A 20,060-nucleotide genomic window follows, 5' to 3' on the forward strand; every position below is an offset into this window, starting at 1 on the left:
TCTGGTCAAGACTCCGGTCGAAACGTTCGTGGGAGTGTTTTCAGTAACTCACGATCTAACCACATCTTTCCCTATCTTTCCACGAGGATCTCCCAAGAATGGAATTACATTGCCATGGTTGTCCCATCAACCAACCTTTTTTGTGTTGACTCGTTGCTCCGCGGCGCAATTGGGCAAGATATGGGTGACAGGGGTTTCAGTCAGTAAGCTATTTGTCGACCAAGACTTTGTCACTGACAGATTTGATGAACTATTCTCGTGTATACAGCTGAGTTCTAATAGGTGCATAACGGAGGACTCGAACCATTCCTGGAGCACGGGAGAGCACCTGACCATCCCCACGTATTCGTAAGACGGTTCTCAGCGGTACTTATAATCCACTCTTCATCTCCAGCATTGTCCCCATCTTTCTCTTCAATACTCATCATCTCTCGATCATGCCCTCCCCGCAAGTCTTCGCTGCTACAGATGGTGCAGTATACACCACATCCAATGGTGCAGCTGTAGGGAATCCCCTTGCCGCTGAACGTGTTGGTCCTGTGGGACCCCTCCTCCTTCAGGGTTGGTTCGCTCACCCAATGTATATTATCCTGCTCATCCACATATTAGACTTCCACCACATTGATCTTCTTGCTCATTTCGATCGGGAACGAATTCCTGAGCGTGTGGTAAGCGCAACACTCAAACAATAGGCTTCCATATCCATCATATGCTAGGTGCACGCCAAAGGCGCTGGTGCTCACGGCTATTTCGAAACGACCCACGATCTCAGTGACATCACATCCTGTAAACTATTCACTACCGTTGGCAAGCAAGTCCGTGTAACCGCCCGTTTCTCCACTGTCGGTGGAGAAAGTGGCTCCGCCGACACAGCTCGCGATCCCCGTGGCTTCTCTGTGAAATTGAGAACAGAAGAGGGTAACCTTGACTGGGTGTTCAATAACACACCCGTGTTCTTCATTAGAGATCCCGCCAAGTTCGCGCCCTTCATTCACACCCAGAAGCGTGACCCGCAGACTCACCTAAAGGATCCAGATGCGTTCTGGGTAAGACACGTTTCACTATCAAAAATGTTCACATCGAAACATCTCCTCTCATAGGATTACCTATCTCAAAACCCGGAGTCCGCGCACCAAATCATGATACTGTTTTCCGACCGCGGAATACCCGACGGCTACCACAACATGCACGGCTATTCTGGCCATACCTTCAAGCTCTTGAAAGATGATGGCTCATTCGTCTACACCCAGATTCACTGTATTGCTGATGGCGGCTTCAAGGTTTGTATGCCCTTTTACTGCAACAGTTTGTTGTCAATGTATTGCATAGGTCCTCGATACTGCCACGGCTCGCGATTTGTCCGCAGACAACCCTGATTATGGTATTCAATCGCTGTTCGAAACTATAGATGCTGGGAAATTCCCGTCCTGGACCGTCTACATTGTCAGTGATTTATCGTATATGGCTGCAACTTCAATATTTAATCTGCTTTTCAGCAAACTATGACTCCAGAGCAGGCCGAAAACTTCCGTTACAACGTCCTGGACTTGACCAAAGTTTGGCCCCACAAGGACTACCCCTTGCGCCCCTTAGGAAAATTCGTCCTCAACGAGAACCCCCAAAACTACTTCGCCGAAATTGAACAGGTGACGAGGATTTGTTTTATTCCAACACAATGTGGGCTGATTGACTGACTTAAAATATCAATAGGTTGCTTTTGCGCCCAGCCATTTGATTCCCTACTACGAGGCCTCTGCTGACCCCGTCCTTCAGTCACGATTGTTCTCTTACCCTGACACTCACCGTCACCGTCTTGGCACGAATTACCACCAGCTCCCTGTTAATGCGCCCATTACCCCTATTGCCAACTTCCAACGCGATGGTGCCATGGCATTCAACAACCAAGGAGCACGCCCGAATTATCAGAGTTCCATTACGCCCTTGACATACTTGAACAACAAGGGATCTATCAAGGGTACACCCAGAGACTATAAACGAGCCGGACAGCATGAAAGCTGGCTCGGTGGAGCATTCTGGGACTTGAGCGAGATCACCGAGCGTAGGCGGCTAAAACTCTGTTTGTTAGACTTCGGTGACACTGACGAATTTTCTAGTTGACTTCGAGCAACCGCGTGCGCTCTACCAAAACGTCCTGGATGATGCAGCTAGGGCGCGCCTAGTTGCCAACGTTGCTGGCCACCTTGGTGGTGCTAAAAGCGCTGAAGTCAAGGCTCGGACTCGTACGTTTAAATCTGATCTCCAAATATTGTCACTCAGCTTGAGATTAATCTTAGTTTCTTACTTCGCATCTGTCGACCAATCGTTGTCCGATCGCATTGCCAAGGCTATCGGTGCTCCCACTGCAAAGCCTTTGGCAGTTAAACCTGCGTCTGAGGCAGTTCGCTTCAGGCATGGTGTTGGTGCTGCTGCGCAGAAGCTGTAAATTTCGAGGGAATATTCAAGCAACCATGGAAACAAACAAGTTATTGTGTAATGTTTTTGTACTGTACCAGAAAGTAGAATGCGAATATCGGTGTCCTAATCTGCGGGACTAGAATTGAGTTAGAATGTGGAATCAAGAATGTCGCATCTCATTACCAACACAGCGAGCGAAGGTCAATGATATCGATTGAAGCCTTCAATTCTTCCATAATGCTGAGATCACTCAGCCCGGACTATAGATCTCTAAATAGATCTATAGTAGATATCGAGCAAAAATATATCGAGGACCGCTAGTATAACGCTCGGGTGGTACATGTTTCAAGTGTGGCTGATAAACATGACAGATCTCACGAGAAATTACACATCCCGAGGAAAGTAAGGGTTGAAGCATCATAGATCCTACAGGTACAGGGAAGAACAAAAAATAACGGAATTAGGGCGTTCTAGCATCTCAGATGCCTTCTGAAATTTTTCTTGGAGTTCCAAGTTACCAATGACTTTGGCGGCCTGAGCCATCTGGCGAAGCAATTCACCAAGGCGCCTGAAGACACGTATCAGGTTTCCCTCGAATTGGTCGGTCAACTGCGTTCGGTTAATGGATCAGCAAGTTCAGGATGAAAAATAGGGTCAACAAACTTTGCAAATGTCAGCAAACGAAGCTCCTCGACACCATTGAACAACGGCGTCCATCAATTCGACTTTGAAAGACGCAACATATTCTTCCTCGACCAATGGTAATTTTGATTCCTGCGACACCTTCGCTATTCGGCGCGCAATTTCTTGCATAACACGCAATGGCGCTGCTAACTCTTCCGTGAGCTTGGTTACCTGTTCACTCTGAAATCAAAACATTAGCTAATTCATTCAGAACAAAATTATTATATGTACCTTTTCTGTGAAAACAAAACAGCTAAGTAGACTGGCACATTGCTCAGGGAGGAGGGAGTTGAAAACGCCATTGAAGATCAGTTCAGTAAGAAGAAGCTCATCGCCAGTACTGATTTCGCAAGCTACACGGCCCTTCACTTCCGCGATGTCGGATGAGTTCGTGGAATCAAGTCGACGGAGCACACGTTTCCGGTTTTTCAACTCCTCGAGTTGTAGCACATCGTGAGTTGCCATAATGCGCTTCTTCAGATCCCGTATCTTCGTTTGCGCCTCCTGCTTTTGGGCATACAGCGTGTATAGTTCTGGGAGACGAGGATCATTGTGCAATGGATTTGAGAACATTCTTTGCTCCATGACGTCGATTTTCTGCCAGCAACACAATTTAATTTTATGCAATGCGTTAAGAGCTGACGATGACTTACATTGACTAGGGCTGTGAACTTATCATCCTTGATGTCCATGTTTTGCACAGGATCGAGAAGGGCAATGCCATCAGGAAATCTTCGTTGCACTTCAAGAACGCTCTTCCAGACAGTATCACGCGCCTGATCTTGCCGAAGATCTTTTGGTAGGAAGACACGAATGTGGCTGATCGCGTCTACGGTAGAAAGGAAAATGGGTACTACAAGCGGCGAGCCTTTATTGCCAGGGGGACAAGGATGTATCCCTCCTGGTGTGGGTGTGGATATCGTTTTGTCTTTCGGTAGGGTAGCGCCATCGTTGCAGTTCAATAGCACATCGAGGACGTATTGTTCGTGGGGAGGGACATCCGCTAGCTGATGTTCTTGCCATGTCTAAAATAGAAGGATGAGTATCTGATTAACATCGTCCGACAAGGATAACGACCTTTGGTGGCAAACGCTTCTGGTAATTTACGACCACACCCCACCCAAAGTCAACATCCTTATACTTCACCTTGATCAGACGACCGGGCTGCAGGAATGGAAGTGAATAATTGGGATGGGTAATCACTTCGCGAAAATCCGCAGCCATGCGATCCAGTTGTTGACGGTAATCGTAATAGGTAGCAACAATGTTTTCATCGGGAATGGTGATAGCGTCTCGCCGTTTTTCCTCCCTTTGCAGCTCTAAACGAGTGTTAGGGTTTTCACAACACATATCCAAGACACTCACCATCTTCCAGGACGGGAATCCCTGCACTGCTCTGGAACTGGAAAAAGCATCGCTCGAGCATGTACTCAGGACTAATGCCTTCAACCTTGAGCAAGTTCAATATCATGTTATAACCGAGGTGGAAGGCAGAATCTAGACGGTCAGCCTCCCCCTTGATCATGTCTTTGGCGGCCGATGGCTCTAGCTTCTCGTCGCACATCATAATGACAACGCCTCGATCATCGAGACCACGTCTACCTGCACGGCCAGACATTTGAATATACTCTCCTGAGGAAAGGTTTCGGAATTCTCTTCCATCGAATTTGCGGGCGGCAGTAAAGACCACGGTTTTTGCGGGCATATTGAGTCCAATGGAAAATGTCTCGGTGGCAAATAAAACTTTAATAAGGCCTTCTTGGAAAAGGATCTCAATGACTTCCTTGAGGATAGGTAGCAAGCCCCCATGATGTATCCCAATACCTCGCTTGAGCAACGGAAGGATATTGGATATTTGGGAGAGATTCCGGTCATCTGTCGAGAGATTTTCGATGGCGTTCTGAAAAATATTTGAAACAAGTTCCTGTTCGTCTGTGGAATTGAATTCGAATTTGGACATTGTAAGCGCAAGAGCCTCGCACTCTCTCTTGCTGAAAGCGAAAACAATGACAGGATTGTAGTTCTTGAGCATGATCATTTTGATGATTTTGGAGATATCGGATTGTCCTGGCAATGATTAGGAGGATGATGGGATAAAGACAGTTCAAACACCTTTCTTTTCACCTCCTTTTTTCGTCTTCCCTTTACGACCTTTTCCACTGCGCGGGTCGGCGGGGTCCTCTCCCATTTTATCTTGAAGTGTACCCATCGCTTTGCTGAAGTTGTCTTCACGGAACTCTCCTTTTTCATTGACGACCAGATAGATGCCTTCACCTCCAGCAGGAAATAGATAATGTTGCAACGGTGTTGGACGGAAGTCGGTATAGACAACATGGCACGGTTGTTCGTGAGATTTGCAGATCCACTCAGCGAATTGCATAGCGTTCGGTATAGTTGCAGAAAGAAAAACGTAGCGGACCGTATGAGGCAGCAGGATGATAGTTTCTTCCCAGACGACCCCGCGCTCTTTGTCTCGCATGTAGTGAATTTCGTCAAAGATTACCCACGCAACTTCACGCATTATCTCAGACCCTCGGTAGAGCATTGAACGTAGGATCTGCCGAAAGTCTCTTAGCCGGTGAGACGAGGATCATAAGCCACTCATACCTCTGTAGTCATTACAAGGCACGTCGCGGAGGGATTTATGGTCACATCGCCGGTCATCAAACCAACATCACCGAATTCTGCCAGCATCTCACGGTACTTTTGATTACTCAAGGCCTATTAAATCTCCAGTCATCCCTTCATGATTGCACACCAAGACTGCTGCTCACCTTGATTGGACTAGTGTAAATGACACGTTGTTTGTTCTGCAAGCATTGCGCGATAGCGTATTCTGCGACGACCGTCTTTCCAGCGCTCGTATGCGCCGAAACCAAAACACTTTCGTTACGCTGGATGGCGAATACTGATACTTGCTGAAATGGATCAAGAGTGAACTTGTATTCCCTTGCTGGTTTTTGGGGTGGAACATGTTGCGCGATCGGTACATAGTGATAACCTGGTGGTATGGCAACTTGGTGGCGGACCTGGCAAAGTTATAGATCAATACAAAGTATCCGAGTGACTGGTTAAAACCTGATGTCGCAGTTCCAACCGCGAACCAGCTTCGACCGACCCCGTGAGCCCTCCACTTGCGGCCATTTCACGTTTGGCCTCAGTTTCAAACTCATCTACGACAACTGGCACGGGTGATGATATACGGGTTTTTTTGGAACCAAAACCGCCAGAGGCGCCGCCGTTCGCGCGATCGCCTGGAGGATCCGTACTTGCACGACGCTTTACTTTCTTGTCGACGTGACGCGGCTCAGGGATATTGATGTCTTCATCCCATTCCACAGAAGGCGCACCATTGAGGAATGAGAATAAGTCGGGCGTGGACATATGGAGTGTTGGAGTGAGTGGGCTTGCTCAAGACCTAGTCCAATGTAACTTAATTGCGTGTGACCGGAGTTTCAACGTCCGGCAATAACCGAAAGTTAATTTTCACGGGCAAAGATATCGAGTGTCGTATACAGATTTTGCATTGTACAACCATGTCGCGATTCTTCAGACAAGCGGGCGATTCAGACTCTGATTCAGAGGAATCCGACGAGGAGCTCCTCACTAGTGGCGATGAAGATGCTGCCGCACCAAAAGCTGCTGCCAAACCAGCCATGTCAAGATTCCTACGCACAGCAGGAAGCGATTCTAGCAGCTCAGACTCAGAGTCATCCGATGAGGACGAAAGTGACATGTCAGATGAAGAGCCAACACAGAAGAAGAAATCCCGATTTATGCGTGGTGATTCAGATGAAGGAAGTGATGACGAGGATGTCAAACGTGTTGTGAAAAGCACCAAAGACAAGCGCTTGGAGGAAATTGAAGCCACTGGCAAGGTCATGGACAACGGGCTCAAAATTAACGACTGGGTCGCCATCTCGAATGGTGAGTCTTGTCGAATTGTTATTAGATTCCCTGACTGTCGTTCTCTTAGAATTCGACAAGCTCTTGCGTCTTGTGCAGCGACAGAGCAATGCTGCAGAACCATTACCTCCATTCTTTGTGAAGACCCTTCTAAGTCTAGAGAACTCCCTCAATGCTGCTCTGACGAAGGAGAAGGAGGCAAAGAAGAAGATGAACGCCACCAATGCTCGAGCGCTCAACTCCATGAAGCAGAAGGTCCGCAAAACGGCTAAAGAGTTCGAAAAGGAGGTCCAGCAATATCAAAATGTAAGTTTGTTTTGGCCATTCTATTACGTTCCTCACCTCTCGCAGGATCCAGAAGCATTCGAACGTGAATTTGCCGCTCATGCTCAACCTGTTGATGTCGTAGTCCCCAAAACCAAGAAACAGAAGAAAGGTGCAGACTCTGAGAGTGATGAGGACCCGGTATTAGATGATCGGTTCACCACAGTCGGCAAGGGTGGCAAAGCAATGTCTTTCTCCGCGGACAACATCTTCAAAACTTTAAAGCTTGTTCATGAGGCCCGTGGCAAGAAGGTGCGTATGTTCTCTTTCGCTCTTCCCTTCCAATTAACCGTGTCATAGAACACCGACCGAGGAGAACAAATACGGATCCTTGAGAAACTTTTAGAAGTAGCGGTCACTTCCTACCAACGTATCCGCATCCTCCTGGCGCTCGTTTCATCCCGATTTGACTACAATTCATCGATTACATCGTACATGCCAACTGATCTGTGGCTCTCGGCGCAACATGAAGTCGATCAGTTGATTTCAATTGTGGTCGCGGACTCGTCTTACGCTGTGCAGGAGGACACTGAGGATTACGATGAGCTCATTGAGCGCCATCCCGCTACAGAGAGCAATGGGGTCGTTCGCATTCGTGGCAGCATCATCAGCTTTGTAGATCGTTTGGATGACGAATTCACGAAGAGTCTACAAAACATCGATCCACATGGAACAGAGTATGTCGACCGCCTAAAGGACGAGAAAGTGCTTTATCGTACTATCTGCCGTTCGCAAGCTTTCTATGAGCGGACGAGCCAGCCGGAACCCCTTGCACGTGTGATCATGCGACGGTTGGAGCATATTTATTCCAAGGTTGGTTGAAGCTACCCACCGCAGTTCTTTTTTGACACTGTTTGCAGCCTGATGCTGTTGTATCTGCTCTTGAGTCTTCACTGGCTTCGTCAGAGATAACTCCGAGCGTCACCCTGGCATCTTCTACCACTACTTCGTCCCTGATTCACTCCCTTTGCGTCCATCTTTACAAAGCCGACAACTCCCTTCTGCGCACTCGCGCCATGCTCAGTCATATCTACCATCACGCTTTGCACAATGACTTCTACACGGCTCGAGACATGTTGCTTATGTCGCATCTGCAAGAGTCGATCCATTCTGCGGACGTCGCAACGCAGATCTTGTACAATCGGACCGTTGTACAGCTCGGGCTTTGTGCTTTCAGATGCGGGTTGATCAAGGAGGCCCAAGCGACGCTGCAAGACATCTTCACCACGCAACGCGTGAAGGAGTTGCTGGCTCAGGGTGTCCACCAACAGCGCTTTCAGCAACAACTCACGCCAGAGCAAGAGAAAGCAGAACGGTCACGTCAATTACCGTTCCATATGCATATAAACACTGAGCTTCTCGAGGCGGCTTTCCTTGTGTCCAGCATGCTTGTCGAGGTTCCCCTCCTTGCTAGCATCGAGTCAGAGGAGCAGAAGCGCAAGGCAATTTCAAAGCCATTCCGCCGATTACTCGACTTTGCCGATCGCCAAGTTTTCACAGGCCCTCCTGAAAGCACGCGCGATCACATCATGCAGGCAAGCAAGGCACTACAAGACGGCGAGTGGGAGAAATGCCGTGACCTCATTCAGAGCATCAAGATTTGGAGTCTTATGCCTGAAGTTGCGTCGGTTAAAGAGATGCTTGCGAAGTAAGTGTCATCTCACCGACAAATCCACCCTCTGACCGCGATGTACAGACGTATTCAAGAGCAAGGACTGCGCACGTACCTTTTCACATATGCCCCTTATTACAGCACTCTCTCACTATCTCTCCTGTCGCGCACATTTTCTCTTCCACTTCGGTCCGTCACATCGATGATTTCCAAGATGATATGGAACGAAGAGCTGTCAGCGTCTCTTGATCAGTCAACTGGTGTGGTGGTATTCCATCGCATCGAGCACTCACGTCCGCAGCAGCTTGCTCAGGTTATTGCTGACAAAGTCAGCGCACTTCTCGAGCAGAATGAAAAGGTCCTTGATATCAAGCTTGGTGGTAGCGGAGGATGGGGTGACAGGAGCGGCGACAAGGGTGAGAAGCGTGGCGAACAGACTCAAGAACGTAGAGGAAGGGGAGACAGGACACGAGGAAGTCTGCGCGGTGGTCCTCGTGGGCGCGGCTCGCGATTTGCTCAGGGTCTTGGTAATCAGATGACAAGAGTACGATGATCTTTACATTCAGTGTCGTCTTATAGAATGCGCATATTTTCATGATTTTTTATCATCTTTCTGTGTACGTGGCGATGACTATGTCGCTGGATCTGTCCTCGACTCGCCGGAGGCTTTTACTATCATTTCGGGTAATTTGCAACATTTTCAGCAAATTTTTTGTAGCTTCTCAACCACTTCCACCTCAACATCACATGATCCGGACCTTATTAGCTTGTCATTCCCAGTATGGTATGACAAGCTAATAAGGTCGGAAGGCCCTGTAGCCCTATACTGCCAGTAATTACCCCAATAAATACTTTTATTTTACCTTCGGAAAAACAAGGACTTAGTCAACCGTGAGACCAGTCCTTTGCTGCCGAGTATGACAAACAAGACATACCCAAAATGGCAACAATGTCACGCAACCGCTGTTCGTCATTGCTGGCAACATCTGAAACCTTCGTGCTCATCGTCATCCACGACGGGCTCAATAACTCGCTTGTTTCTCAACTGTTTCTTTCTTTTTCTTATCACTATGTTTGTCACATCCACCACTCACTTGCCCCTAGCGTTTACGCATTACTAAATGATGCGACTGACACGTGTCTGCCGTGGTATTTCAATGCCTCCCCCCACCATGAGGCTACCACACCTTGGTTCGTTTTCCTCTCTCTTCCAACAATGACTGCAGCGAGACGCCAGAAAGGTGGCGTATCACACACTCTCCATGTTGTGCAAGCCTCTCGAAGGGGCTATGAGCAACGCACTCTCACCCACAATGGTGTCCATCGAGAACGGGAACACGCACAACAATGATACCTTCAGGATATCACAGGTGCGTTTTTCTTTCTATTTTACACAACATCTCTCAACTCTTCAAGCAGGCCTTGCCACTGATTCAGTATCTAGTCTCAATGACATGCATTCCCAACAAGACTCGATGCAGACTGACACCGGAGACGGCACATGGGTCGATTGTGAAGGTGGAGGAGAAGTTGTACTTGATGGTGGGCAGCCAGACAGGTCAGAGGATGAGGTATTTGTGAACACTGTCCGCGACTACGTCAGTTCTCCGTGAGTTCCTACTTTTAATTGATTATTATTAAACACCAACATTGTGCAGGTGGGCTCAGCGCCAATATCAAGACAAACGGACCTGGTGCAATCGCTTGGATAGCCTACATGCAAACTGGTCACCCCTCCTTGCTGGACTCACGGACACCTACCTCCAATGGAAGGCATCATCTTCTAGTTGCGAAGATGTTGTCTCTGCCTCACCCATGTCTGTCGCAGATACTGATCATTCCTTCACCATTCCGACGATCAACATTTTCACGCTCAGTCATGAAGTTACTATCCCTCACAGTGCAGATAGTATGTCTGTCGTGGATTCTCTCTTACGTGCTGGCTACCTTTCTCCCACACCTATCACACCAACAATTGCAATCTCATTACACACCCTTGAACACTACCGCCTCATTCACAACCGAAAGCCTTCATTCAGTATTGAAGCATTTGCTAAGGTACTGTGCGACTCCTATAGTGTGAGTTATTAATCTATTATCCACTCATTGTACTGTTTACTAACTAAAGTACTTCACTAGTTGCCCTACCGCCGAAGATACCGCACCATTTTCTCGGATGCCTTTGATGTGTATCTTTCCCTCCTCAGGAAGGTTGAGAAGCGCATGTTAGCAGCCCTGGGGCGTGACACACCTAACTGGTGTGTCTTGAATACCTGTCCCCCCTGCACTTATGAAGTGGCTGATGAGCCTCTCCTTGATTTTGGTTGATTCTACATACTTGACGGGGGAAATTCCGCCAAGCACATGGCATCAGTAGGATCTCGTCAGATTGCTGACACGCGGCGTTTTGTTGAGTCCGACTATCTCCTTCCACGTGATTTCATTGACACATTTGCACACGACATACCTCCTCAAGATGCTGTCGTAACTGCAGATGCTGACATCGATGATGGGGACACAACCGAGAACCAACCAGAACCAGAGAATCTATTATGACAATGGTCGTAGTCGGACTGGGATGGGTAAGCGAAGGACGACGGTCCTAAGCTATCATGTCGTGTATCGTTTGAACATCAATATACCTGGTGGCCTAAGCTGTCAGGTTGTGACAGAACGGAAGGGGAGGTAAGCTTCTAAGGCAGCGGCCGAAGAAGGGTTTCGTGTTCGACGGTTAAGTCTAGACGAGGGATCGGTATTGACTCAAAGACAAACAGTCTAAGAGAAAAGAGGTATCGACTCAAGGATAGCGATCCAAGAGTATAGCGGGTTCGTGATCAGACTCAAGAGAGTTAACTCAAGAGAATATACAAGTCAAGATAAAACCCAGTAGAATCAAGTTAAGGAATAATAGTACAAATAGATCAACTATATATAGGGAATGACTACAGTGTTCAGGGCAGGTCTGGTAATCGTACAAGAGTCAGGAAAGGTATATCGGGTAGGCAGGACCAGGCAAGAGTCCATGAGGTCAGGGATGGGGATCAATGGGAACATCAAGGGAAAAGGAAGTACAGGCCATGAGGCCACAGATCAAGGGTCCAAGGGAAGCGTCTAGCTTCTGTCACAGAAGGTCAGGGTCAGCGGGGATCAGGAAGTGCGTCAAGCATCATGGTGAATCGTGAAGAGGTGAAAGTGTGATGTTGTGATGAGGTGAAGAGGTGAAAGGGTCAGAAAAAGATAGGGGTGCCATGTTACTGTAACAGAATCCGATCGCCGCTGACTGCAGCAAGCACTGGAAGGCAGCAGCAGGTGACGAGAAGAAGCGCATGTGGGGCATCTTTGAGGAGACTGGGATATTTGTCACTGTATGTCGTCACAGATTTCTTTTGTGGTACACCGACATGGTACGAAGTGGTGAGCTAGCCAAGTACCCGCTTGCGATAATCTCGAAGGTCATCGAGTTGTTTGGCGCACATTCTCTCGGTGCATATGACATCAGTTGCAGCTTTAATGCCACCATTCAGTCTAGCACCCTCGCACAGCAGTTTAACAAGAAGGGGTTGCGACTATGTGTTGACACCTTCCACGGCTATGCTCACAACTACATGTGTCAAACCAAGCATCATCCTCTTGGCATCAAGGGTGCTGGGATCGAGGATTTTCAATGTGCCGAACGTCTTTTCAGCACTGCAAATCATGTTGCTCCTGTGACGTGTTACGCGAGTTCTTATCACCACCACCTTTTTCTCGACATGTTCTTCCGCCAATGGGATGACGAGAAGTATCAGAACCTTGGCACCATGATTCTCAACAACTATCGACAAGCACTCAACATCATATCTACTGAATCGGTTGCACTTGAGGAGGCCAAGGTAGCGCTTGATATACAGGAGGGTGACCTTGAGAAGTGGCGAGAGGAGGAGATTGAGTATTTCCGAACCCTTGGTGATGAGCCTGAGTGGGACGTACATGCGATGGCGTATGTGGAACTGTTGCAAAGACTCCGAGATATTGAGTAAGGGTACCTTTTTCTAAAGTTAAAGTTTCGTAAATCTGATGTGCGTCAGGTCCCAGACTTCAGAAGCTTCCTCGCGCTTCCTTGCGATGACACCATCTGACTATCATTTTGTTATTCCTCCTGATGGCGTCACCAATTTCTACTCATCCAACTTGTCACAAACACGGAAAGCTGAAACACAACGTCGGCACTTGATGGAGAAGTGAGACTTGATCCTTCAAGAAGTCGCTGCCATGGAGGTCAAAATGGCCATCTCACATTGGTGGCAGCCGTCATTTCCAGAATATCAAGAGACCGTAAAGTACATGGCTACCCATAAGTATCAGCGAGTGCTGGACAACCTACAATGTCTCATGGTTCAGCGGCTATTTGAGTTACAGCGGTTGAATCCCAGACTGGTAAGTACTATTTCTCGCCATCAGATATATTACTGATCCCCTTCACAGCCTATCATATGCGAACTCACATTACAAGATCACTTCAAACCCGCTGCAAGACTATTCGGAAGGCAGTTGAAAAGTACAACGAGGCTGCACGCGATATCCCTGGCCGTGCACCAATAGAGTGGTCTAAGGTCACCCACTACAACTTTCTTGATGAATTTTCCCTCCTCCGCGAGACTTGCCAGGACATTCGTGAACATCCGTGGACCAAGCCTGCTATACGTGAGACTATCTGACAGTCGCTGCGCATCCAACATGCACACGAAGAACTTGTTCGTTGTAATGTTGAGCTGCGGCGGCTGCATACAGCCATTGTTGATGAATCACGCTTCCTTGCAGGCATTTTACAGGAGTTGAAGGCTTCAGAAAACCCAATCTATGTTGTTGTGAAAGAATACTGCACTCGTTGCGAGCTTGTCAATGCTCACTTGCTTGCCCGCATCAATCAAATTTATGACATTGAAGGTTTCACTGGCATTCGTGGACCTGGCGTCAGCAAACACCGCGCTGAGACTATGGACTCTTCATTTACTAGTACAGAATATCTGTTGGCTGCAGAGGAACTTACACACGAAGAAGCAGAAGTGGATTTAGAGGATGACACGGTCAACAGAGATCTTGCAACCCTCGTCGAGTATATGACAGACTTGTAGTGCATGTAGTCTTGTAGTTCCTGAAGTTTCAATGTCATTGAGTTATGCTTTGAATTATGCTTGCTCAAAGATCAGCGCTGCGGGTGACTGATGTAGATATCAGATGAGAGGTGTTTAGTCGACTGTTTGAGAGGTGTTTAGTCGACTGTTTGAGAGGTGTTTAGTCGACTGTTTGAGAGGTGTTTAGTCGACTGTTTGACCATGTATCAGATTACCGTAACCTTCAGATTCCACTTTCCACGACTACTTTTCAACCTTTTACCCTCAACAGTACATGGCACTAGCAACGTCGACTCCCCGTGGGCAATCTGATGTTCACTGGGCGATTATCGGTGGTCAGCGATCAGGTATTTATAGAGAACGGTATGTGGTTACATGTACTATGGGCATTGGGCGCTGTAAATAGCTCACCTTCTTATCAGCCCATTCATCACTCAAGGCCTTGAAAGTCCATCGTTCGTGGTCCCAATTCAGTGCCCAACACTTGAAATCGCTCAGGAAATTTACGCTCTTCAGTCCCTAATGGCTGAGATCTCTAATGATATGTCTCCCATGGAAGCAGGACAAGTCTTTCGCACATCGAACACTGCGATCGTAGTACTTCGCCCGAACGTAGCTGGGTTCTATGTAGTTGTTATTGGGTATCAGTGCGGTATCTATCTGAGCTGGTGAGTGGTTCAGAGTTCTTTCAGCTTTGATCTCACTTGAGTTATTTCAAGGCGCGACTGCAAAGTCAATGTCACAGGGTACCAATCACCGCTCTTCAAGAAACTTACAACATTCACAGAAGCTATGGAATGGTTCATTACGAAGGGTGGTAGGGCGGTTAGGCAGAACAACACCGCTGTCACTATGGAACTCGCACCGCAGCCCTCATCCTCTCAAGTGTTGCCAACCACGCCAATCAAGAAGACCCGACGAGAGCGTGTGAAAACATCCCTAGGCGATTCTGCACCTCCACGTTAGTGATTTTGAGCTGGTCGTAGTTCTCATTGATTGACACTTCTTAGTGATGATAGATTCCCCATCCTTAAGTTCTTCTCTGTCTTCTCTGTCGATCTCTCCAGCCACCGGTTCACCTGGACACCATCGGGGATATTGAGCAACATCAGAACACCTGCAACCAACACCAACTACCTGGCAGCTACCAGATCATCCGCAACCAACTACCTGGTGGCTACCAGATCATTCGCAAACACAATCTAGCAATCAGTCTCCCATCTATAGCTACATCCGCGAGATTTCTGGCATTCAGCGTGCTATCCCTCACCCGCTACCCCTGGACTCTAACCCCCTTCCATCATTTGGATTCCTTGCAGACATTTATCTCCAAGCACACGGCTACACCATGCGTGCTCTGCTTCATGGTCAGCATGCTGTTCATACCAGTGATTCACATGAACATTTTTCTCGTGCACTCTCTCTTCAATGCATGCCCATTACGGAGGCAATGTTCTTGTGGAATCTGATTTCTATGGACGCAGACTATAATGATGGACCTCTTGAAACATAATGGAGAGCAATCACGTGGGCCCTTAGCGCAATTATTTTGACTGTTGGCTGTTTGTTTTTCACTACTCATTCTGTTACTTCATGCATACTGCTACCTGCGTTTACTATGGCCAATACTCTCTCTCCTTCTGACCTTAAGTGCTATGCTAAAGAAATGCGAAAGTTGTCAACACAAAGGGTCCGGAAACCTTGGCGTCGTAGTTCCCGTCCTCGTGTTAAACATAGTGCAGCTGAAAAATCAGCTGCCAGAAAGCAGCGCAAGGAATTTCGTACTGAGTATTCAGCTGCACTTGCTGCAGCACGAGACATCATATGGGAACAAGCCATACAATTGCGTGAAAAGTTTGGCCATCACTCGGTTGACTACTACGAAACAATTATGCAACAGTCACGCAAAACGGTCAACAAATGTCCAGCAACTCGCTGGAATGTATTTGTCCGACAAGAGGTGAAGCGTGCTAATGACGGTAAGTCGGCCTGCAGTTTGCTATGTATGGGAAGTCAAGTCATCTGACCTATGATTGACCTTAGCGCTTCCACCTGGTACTGAGCATCAGAAGGCCCCTGCAATGATGAAGGACTTGTCGGAACACTGGAAGGACATGTCAAAGGATGAACGTGAAGCCATAACGGAGGATACTGTTGGAGACCTTAACAATCATCGAGAAATGAAGGAGCTATTTCAGCGAAATATCACAGTAAGCTTGTTTCAAGATGTTAAACGAACATTAGCTTCCATTGATCGCGAGGTATGAACATCAAATCTTGTACTGACTGCACATCTGACTCATTCTTTAAAATTTTAGCTTGCTGCTTTAAATGCACGGACAGGCATGGAGATAATTGTGCTTGCTGTGCGCTCGGATGTTGACCACTTTAACCAACCACATGTATTTCATACCAAACGTGCTCGTGACTTCTTCACTGCATGTTTGAAATCTTCGGTCCATGACATTGCCTTTAGACTGGAGGGTTTTTGTGTTGTGGGTGTGAAAGGTCAGCGTAATCTTATTCTACAAGCTTTATTCAAGACTAATATTAGTGTTCTAGGTCTAGCCAGAACGCACATCGAGGAGGTCATACAGTTAAAGAGGCAGATAAGCGAGTTAGTCTTGTAAAAACTTCGTTAGTTTATCATTATGTTGCCTGTATGTGGTGGACTAATTTTCTACTTAGAGACCGTTGCTGCACTGCAGAAGGTTTCACGAATGTACTATCAAAACTTCGACACTAACATCACGGCTCAGTACCGCATCATTATTGAGAATTGGCCGCTGGCAAAATTCTGTGCCCCCGGTGATATTAGCTCACGCAATGAGCTGTCAGTCCTTTACCGTGCTTGGGAATCTGATGCTACTCGATTCCACCACCTCACTGACACTGAATTTGAACTCTGGAAGGAGGATCGGTTCCAGGCAGCATTGGCACTACAGAACGACACTACCGTGGAGGGCACTCAGAACGAAGCTGCCATGGAAGGCACTCAGAATGAAGCTGCCGTGGGGGGCACTCAACCAAGTGAGGTAAGTTTAAATACTCATTTAAAATACAATTTCTGATATGCAGAGCTCACCCAAGCACCCTCTCGAGTCGTCACCAGTCACTACAGACACTGCGCACCCCAACAACACTGATCCGCAGACTCAACCACAGCCGGATGCTAACCCTCGTCCTGATGCTAACCCTTGTCCTTCTGGTTCCTCTCAACCTCGTGGACACAAATGCAAGGCCCCATCTGCAGAGGTCCTGAACACTGTGTTCTCAAGCAATGGTGATGGTGTCCCTGTGCAGAAAAAGGCTCAGAAAGAGAGATCTGACAAAGGGAAGGCAGGTGGATCATGGAAAAAGGTTCCTGCTGACGCTCCACAAGAGTCTGAGGTTCCTCCCGCATCTGCAGAGTGATTTTTGTGCCAAGGACCATCATATTTTGCCCTCACTGCCTGATACTTAGCCGTTTTTCCATGTTATGTTGATTACTATATAAAATTGATATATTTTCATGTGTGGTGCCCTACATTGATGATATACAAGTGTGATAAACATAGTGACAAGAAAAAGTGAAAGAAACGGCTGAGAAACAAGCGAGTTATTGAGCTTGTCGTGGATGACGATGAGCACGAAGGTTTCAGATGTTGCCGGCAATGACGAACAGCGGTTGCGTGACGTTGTTGCAATTTTGGGTATGTCTTGTTTGTCATACTCGGCAGCAAAGGACTGGTCTCACGGTTGACTAAGTCCTTGTTTTTCCGAAGGTAAAATAAAAGTATTTATTGGGGTAATTACTGGCAGTATAGGGCTACAGGGCCTTCCGACTTTATTAGCTTGTCATACCATACTGGGAATGACAAGCTAATAAGGTCCGGATCATGTGATGTTGAGGTGACCACTTCATGTTATCTTCCACAAATTTAGAGTGTTACTAATTTACTAATTACTAATTACTAATTACTAAGAGTCTGTTTGGACACTGAATTTTGGCAAATTTGAGCTTCGTATTTCCAACTCACTTTGGGCTTTGTAAATCATTGGATCTGATGCCAGCCATTACTTGATCTACTTGTAGTGTATATTCCTCTCATCCCTGCCTTAAATATACCATGGCACCCCAGAAGAAAAAGCAAGCCACAGGAAGTCAGGAGCCCAAGCCCAAAGACAGATGCTTTTGGACGCCAGATGATGAAACCGCACTCATAGACTTTGTCGAGGTCAACAAAGCCAGAGCCGGCGATGGCATGAACTTCGACAAGACATTCTGGAACGACGTTGCCGCGCACCTAGCTGGGTCCACATCCCAAGGTGCAGTGAAGACAGGGGATGCATGTTTGTCGAAGTGGAATCATGTAAGTCTGCTATGTTCCATCTGAATATGATACTGATGCACCTCTAGCTCTGTGCCACATTTGTTATTGTTGACAGAGTAGCGAACCACTCGGGTGTCGCATGGCAGTGCCGACATCGCACCCGAATCAGAGACTGTCTGGGCTGATATCATCAAAGTAAGTAAAATTTTTGCGATGGTACAACTACCCACAATAGTTTATAGGCTACTCCCGCCGCTAAGTCCTACAAGACCAAGGGCTGGCTGCCATACGAGAAACTGAAGAACATCCTTCCTTCAAAGGCAAAGGGAACAAACACCTACCACCCCCCTCCAGGCCTCCATCATCTCGCTGGCTAGTACCAGTGCAGCTGTTGCAGGCATGAGTTTTGATGAGGTGGAGATGCACGACAATGAAGTGGCGCTGGATGAGTTGGAGAACACCTCCAATGATGAGACTGTGATAGACGTCCTCATGCCACCGCCGCCCTCCCTATTCGACACAGCGCTCCAATCCCCCTTCGCTCCCTCTACACTGGGTATGTCGAGCATGTCTGTGGGTGCCAGTAAGCGCAAAGCCGACGGTGATGATTTAATGAGGATGTCTTCTTGTCCTCCCAACTCTTTGAAGTTGAAGGTTGCTGTGTCGGCGTCGGGAAAGTCACTCAAGTCTGCACGTCCCAGCATGCCTCAAGTGTTTCAGCAGATAGGGTTGGAGATTTGAGATCTTAGCACCTCATTTGACTGTGCAGCCATTGTCTTTCAAGAGCGTACACCCCATGCTATCAATCCCATTCCACTGCGCCGGCAGAAGGCAATCATTCAGCTGGAGAAGGAGGAGGGTCTGGAGGATCACCAAGTGGTGGCGGTGATCAAACATTTCCAGAAGGATGTCGCAATCATTGATTCATACCTTGCCATTGAGAAAGATAGTATCTGCAGGCTGTTCTTATCTGATTATTTTAATTAGTCATTCATACTTGTTGTGTTTCATACAAATGATATCATTCCTAGGCGCGCATATTGATACTAAGTAAAAGTAAGAAAATTCGACGGTAAAGACAACAACCACAGAAACTTGATGGTGACAGTAAGTACTACAGAAGATTGTCTGCCACAAGTGACTGCCCTCTTTCCTCTCTTACACTATTGTAGTCCTCCCACATTTGATGAGCTATCTGATCACAATGTTCATGTGCACGTGTGCGTGCCTCATTGGAGGGAGTGCCTTCAGCGAGTGTGCCGGGGTTGTATGTGGGCCCATAGATATCAAGGTTGACTTGACAATCTAACATGTTGTTGGGGTTGTGAATGCGGATGATATTATGCACCAGGCATAATGCTCACATATTGCAGTAACATATTTCCGTATTATACGAGTGAACCGACGTGCATAATATCCCGTATGATACGGGCCAGTGGACCATGGGCCGAAGGTAGAAATATTCTCGACTATGACGGATGGGCCGGGAGTGTTATTATTCCCGATGGAGACAGGTGGGCCCATGTGGGGAATATGTAGAGTAGATGAGTGGGCCGATGGACATGAATATTCTATAGACGGATGGGCCGAGGTGGTTGGATATTATGTAGATGGGTGTACCAAGGTAGATGTGTATCAAATAGCCGGGTATGTGAGGGGTGCTTGTTATCACATAGACGGGTGGGCCCAGAT

General features: G+C 47.4%; 7 protein-coding genes across 7 annotated transcripts; 6 read left to right on the top strand and 1 right to left on the bottom strand.

The window, feature by feature from the left end:
* Positions 1–437: 437 nt before the first annotated feature.
* DEU56DRAFT_742146 (catalase-like domain-containing protein) lies at positions 438–2,443 on the top strand (the record flags this gene model as incomplete). Its single annotated transcript, XM_041348914.1, has 9 exons — positions 438–561; positions 610–668; positions 717–1,046; positions 1,101–1,280; positions 1,330–1,443; positions 1,497–1,646; positions 1,711–2,059; positions 2,115–2,240; positions 2,295–2,443. 9 exons carry the CDS (start codon positions 438–440, stop codon positions 2,441–2,443), a joined length of 1,581 nt encoding a protein of 526 aa, XP_041205501.1.
* A 3-nt stretch (positions 2,444–2,446) lies between these two features.
* On the bottom strand, positions 2,447–6,509 carry DEU56DRAFT_819915 (ATP-dependent RNA helicase). Its single transcript, XM_041354049.1, has 11 exons — positions 6,178–6,509; positions 5,874–6,128; positions 5,707–5,820; positions 5,212–5,656; positions 4,465–5,166; positions 4,177–4,418; positions 3,753–4,124; positions 3,331–3,696; positions 3,079–3,279; positions 2,599–3,024; positions 2,447–2,551 (listed from the first exon to the last, which is right to left on the bottom strand). Exons 1-10 carry the CDS (start codon positions 6,481–6,483, stop codon positions 2,842–2,844), a joined length of 3,186 nt encoding a protein of 1,061 aa, XP_041205502.1. The 5' UTR covers positions 6,484–6,509; the 3' UTR covers positions 2,447–2,551; positions 2,599–2,841.
* A 108-nt stretch (positions 6,510–6,617) lies between these two features.
* On the top strand, positions 6,618–9,553 carry DEU56DRAFT_819920 (eukaryotic translation initiation factor 3 subunit 8 N-terminus-domain-containing protein). Its single transcript, XM_041354050.1, has 6 exons — positions 6,618–7,026; positions 7,076–7,311; positions 7,357–7,581; positions 7,630–8,142; positions 8,190–8,977; positions 9,026–9,553. Exons 1-6 carry the CDS (start codon positions 6,636–6,638, stop codon positions 9,492–9,494), a joined length of 2,622 nt encoding a protein of 873 aa, XP_041205503.1. The 5' UTR covers positions 6,618–6,635; the 3' UTR covers positions 9,495–9,553.
* A 1,203-nt stretch (positions 9,554–10,756) lies between these two features.
* Positions 10,757–14,055, top strand: DEU56DRAFT_872749 (uncharacterized protein; the record flags this gene model as incomplete). Its single annotated transcript, XM_041355807.1, has 9 exons — positions 10,757–11,020; positions 11,081–11,264; positions 11,319–11,425; positions 12,205–12,920; positions 12,942–12,956; positions 13,009–13,142; positions 13,167–13,357; positions 13,456–13,624; positions 13,670–14,055. 9 exons carry the CDS (start codon positions 10,757–10,759, stop codon positions 14,053–14,055), a joined length of 2,166 nt encoding a protein of 721 aa, XP_041205504.1.
* Positions 14,056–14,329: 274 nt separating this feature from the next.
* Positions 14,330–15,568, top strand: DEU56DRAFT_915617 (uncharacterized protein; the record flags this gene model as incomplete). Its single annotated transcript, XM_041357762.1, has 5 exons — positions 14,330–14,418; positions 14,478–14,723; positions 14,775–15,016; positions 15,066–15,128; positions 15,168–15,568. The coding sequence occupies 5 exons, from the start codon at positions 14,330–14,332 to the stop codon at positions 15,566–15,568; spliced, it is 1,041 nt and encodes a 346-aa protein (XP_041205505.1).
* A 105-nt stretch (positions 15,569–15,673) lies between these two features.
* On the top strand, positions 15,674–17,469 carry DEU56DRAFT_915618 (uncharacterized protein; the record flags this gene model as incomplete). Its single annotated transcript, XM_041357763.1, has 6 exons — positions 15,674–16,034; positions 16,099–16,316; positions 16,374–16,563; positions 16,618–16,643; positions 16,698–17,090; positions 17,134–17,469. 6 exons carry the CDS (start codon positions 15,674–15,676, stop codon positions 17,467–17,469), a joined length of 1,524 nt encoding a protein of 507 aa, XP_041205506.1.
* Positions 17,470–18,164: 695 nt separating this feature from the next.
* Positions 18,165–19,355, top strand: DEU56DRAFT_915619 (uncharacterized protein; the record flags this gene model as incomplete). Its single annotated transcript, XM_041357764.1, has 4 exons — positions 18,165–18,407; positions 18,455–18,484; positions 18,723–18,924; positions 19,138–19,355. The coding sequence occupies 4 exons, from the start codon at positions 18,165–18,167 to the stop codon at positions 19,353–19,355; spliced, it is 693 nt and encodes a 230-aa protein (XP_041205507.1).
* Between the last annotated feature and the right edge of the window lie 705 nt (positions 19,356–20,060).

Source organism: Suillus clintonianus (genome assembly GCF_016758775.1).
Source record: "Suillus clintonianus strain FC179 chromosome Unknown DEU56scaffold_70, whole genome shotgun sequence".
Classification (NCBI taxonomy): domain Eukaryota; kingdom Fungi; phylum Basidiomycota; class Agaricomycetes; order Boletales; family Suillaceae; genus Suillus; species Suillus clintonianus.

Coding starts and splice junctions, on each gene's coding strand:
- DEU56DRAFT_819915 (XM_041354049.1), bottom strand. CDS start 6,483: ATGTCCACGCCCGACTTATTCTCATTCCTCAATGGTGCGCCTTCTGTG. Junction 6,129..6,177: donor GGTTGGAACTGCGACATCAG/GTTTTAACCAGT, acceptor TAACTTTGCCAG/GTCCGCCACCAAGTTGCCAT. Junction 5,821..5,873: donor TTTACACTAGTCCAATCAAG/GTGAGCAGCAGT, acceptor GAGATTTAATAG/GCCTTGAGTAATCAAAAGTA.
- DEU56DRAFT_819920 (XM_041354050.1), top strand. CDS start 6,636: ATGTCGCGATTCTTCAGACAAGCGGGCGATTCAGACTCTGATTCAGAG. Junction 8,143..8,189: donor TGGAGCATATTTATTCCAAG/GTTGGTTGAAGC, acceptor CACTGTTTGCAG/CCTGATGCTGTTGTATCTGC. Junction 8,978..9,025: donor GTTAAAGAGATGCTTGCGAA/GTAAGTGTCATC, acceptor CGCGATGTACAG/ACGTATTCAAGAGCAAGGAC.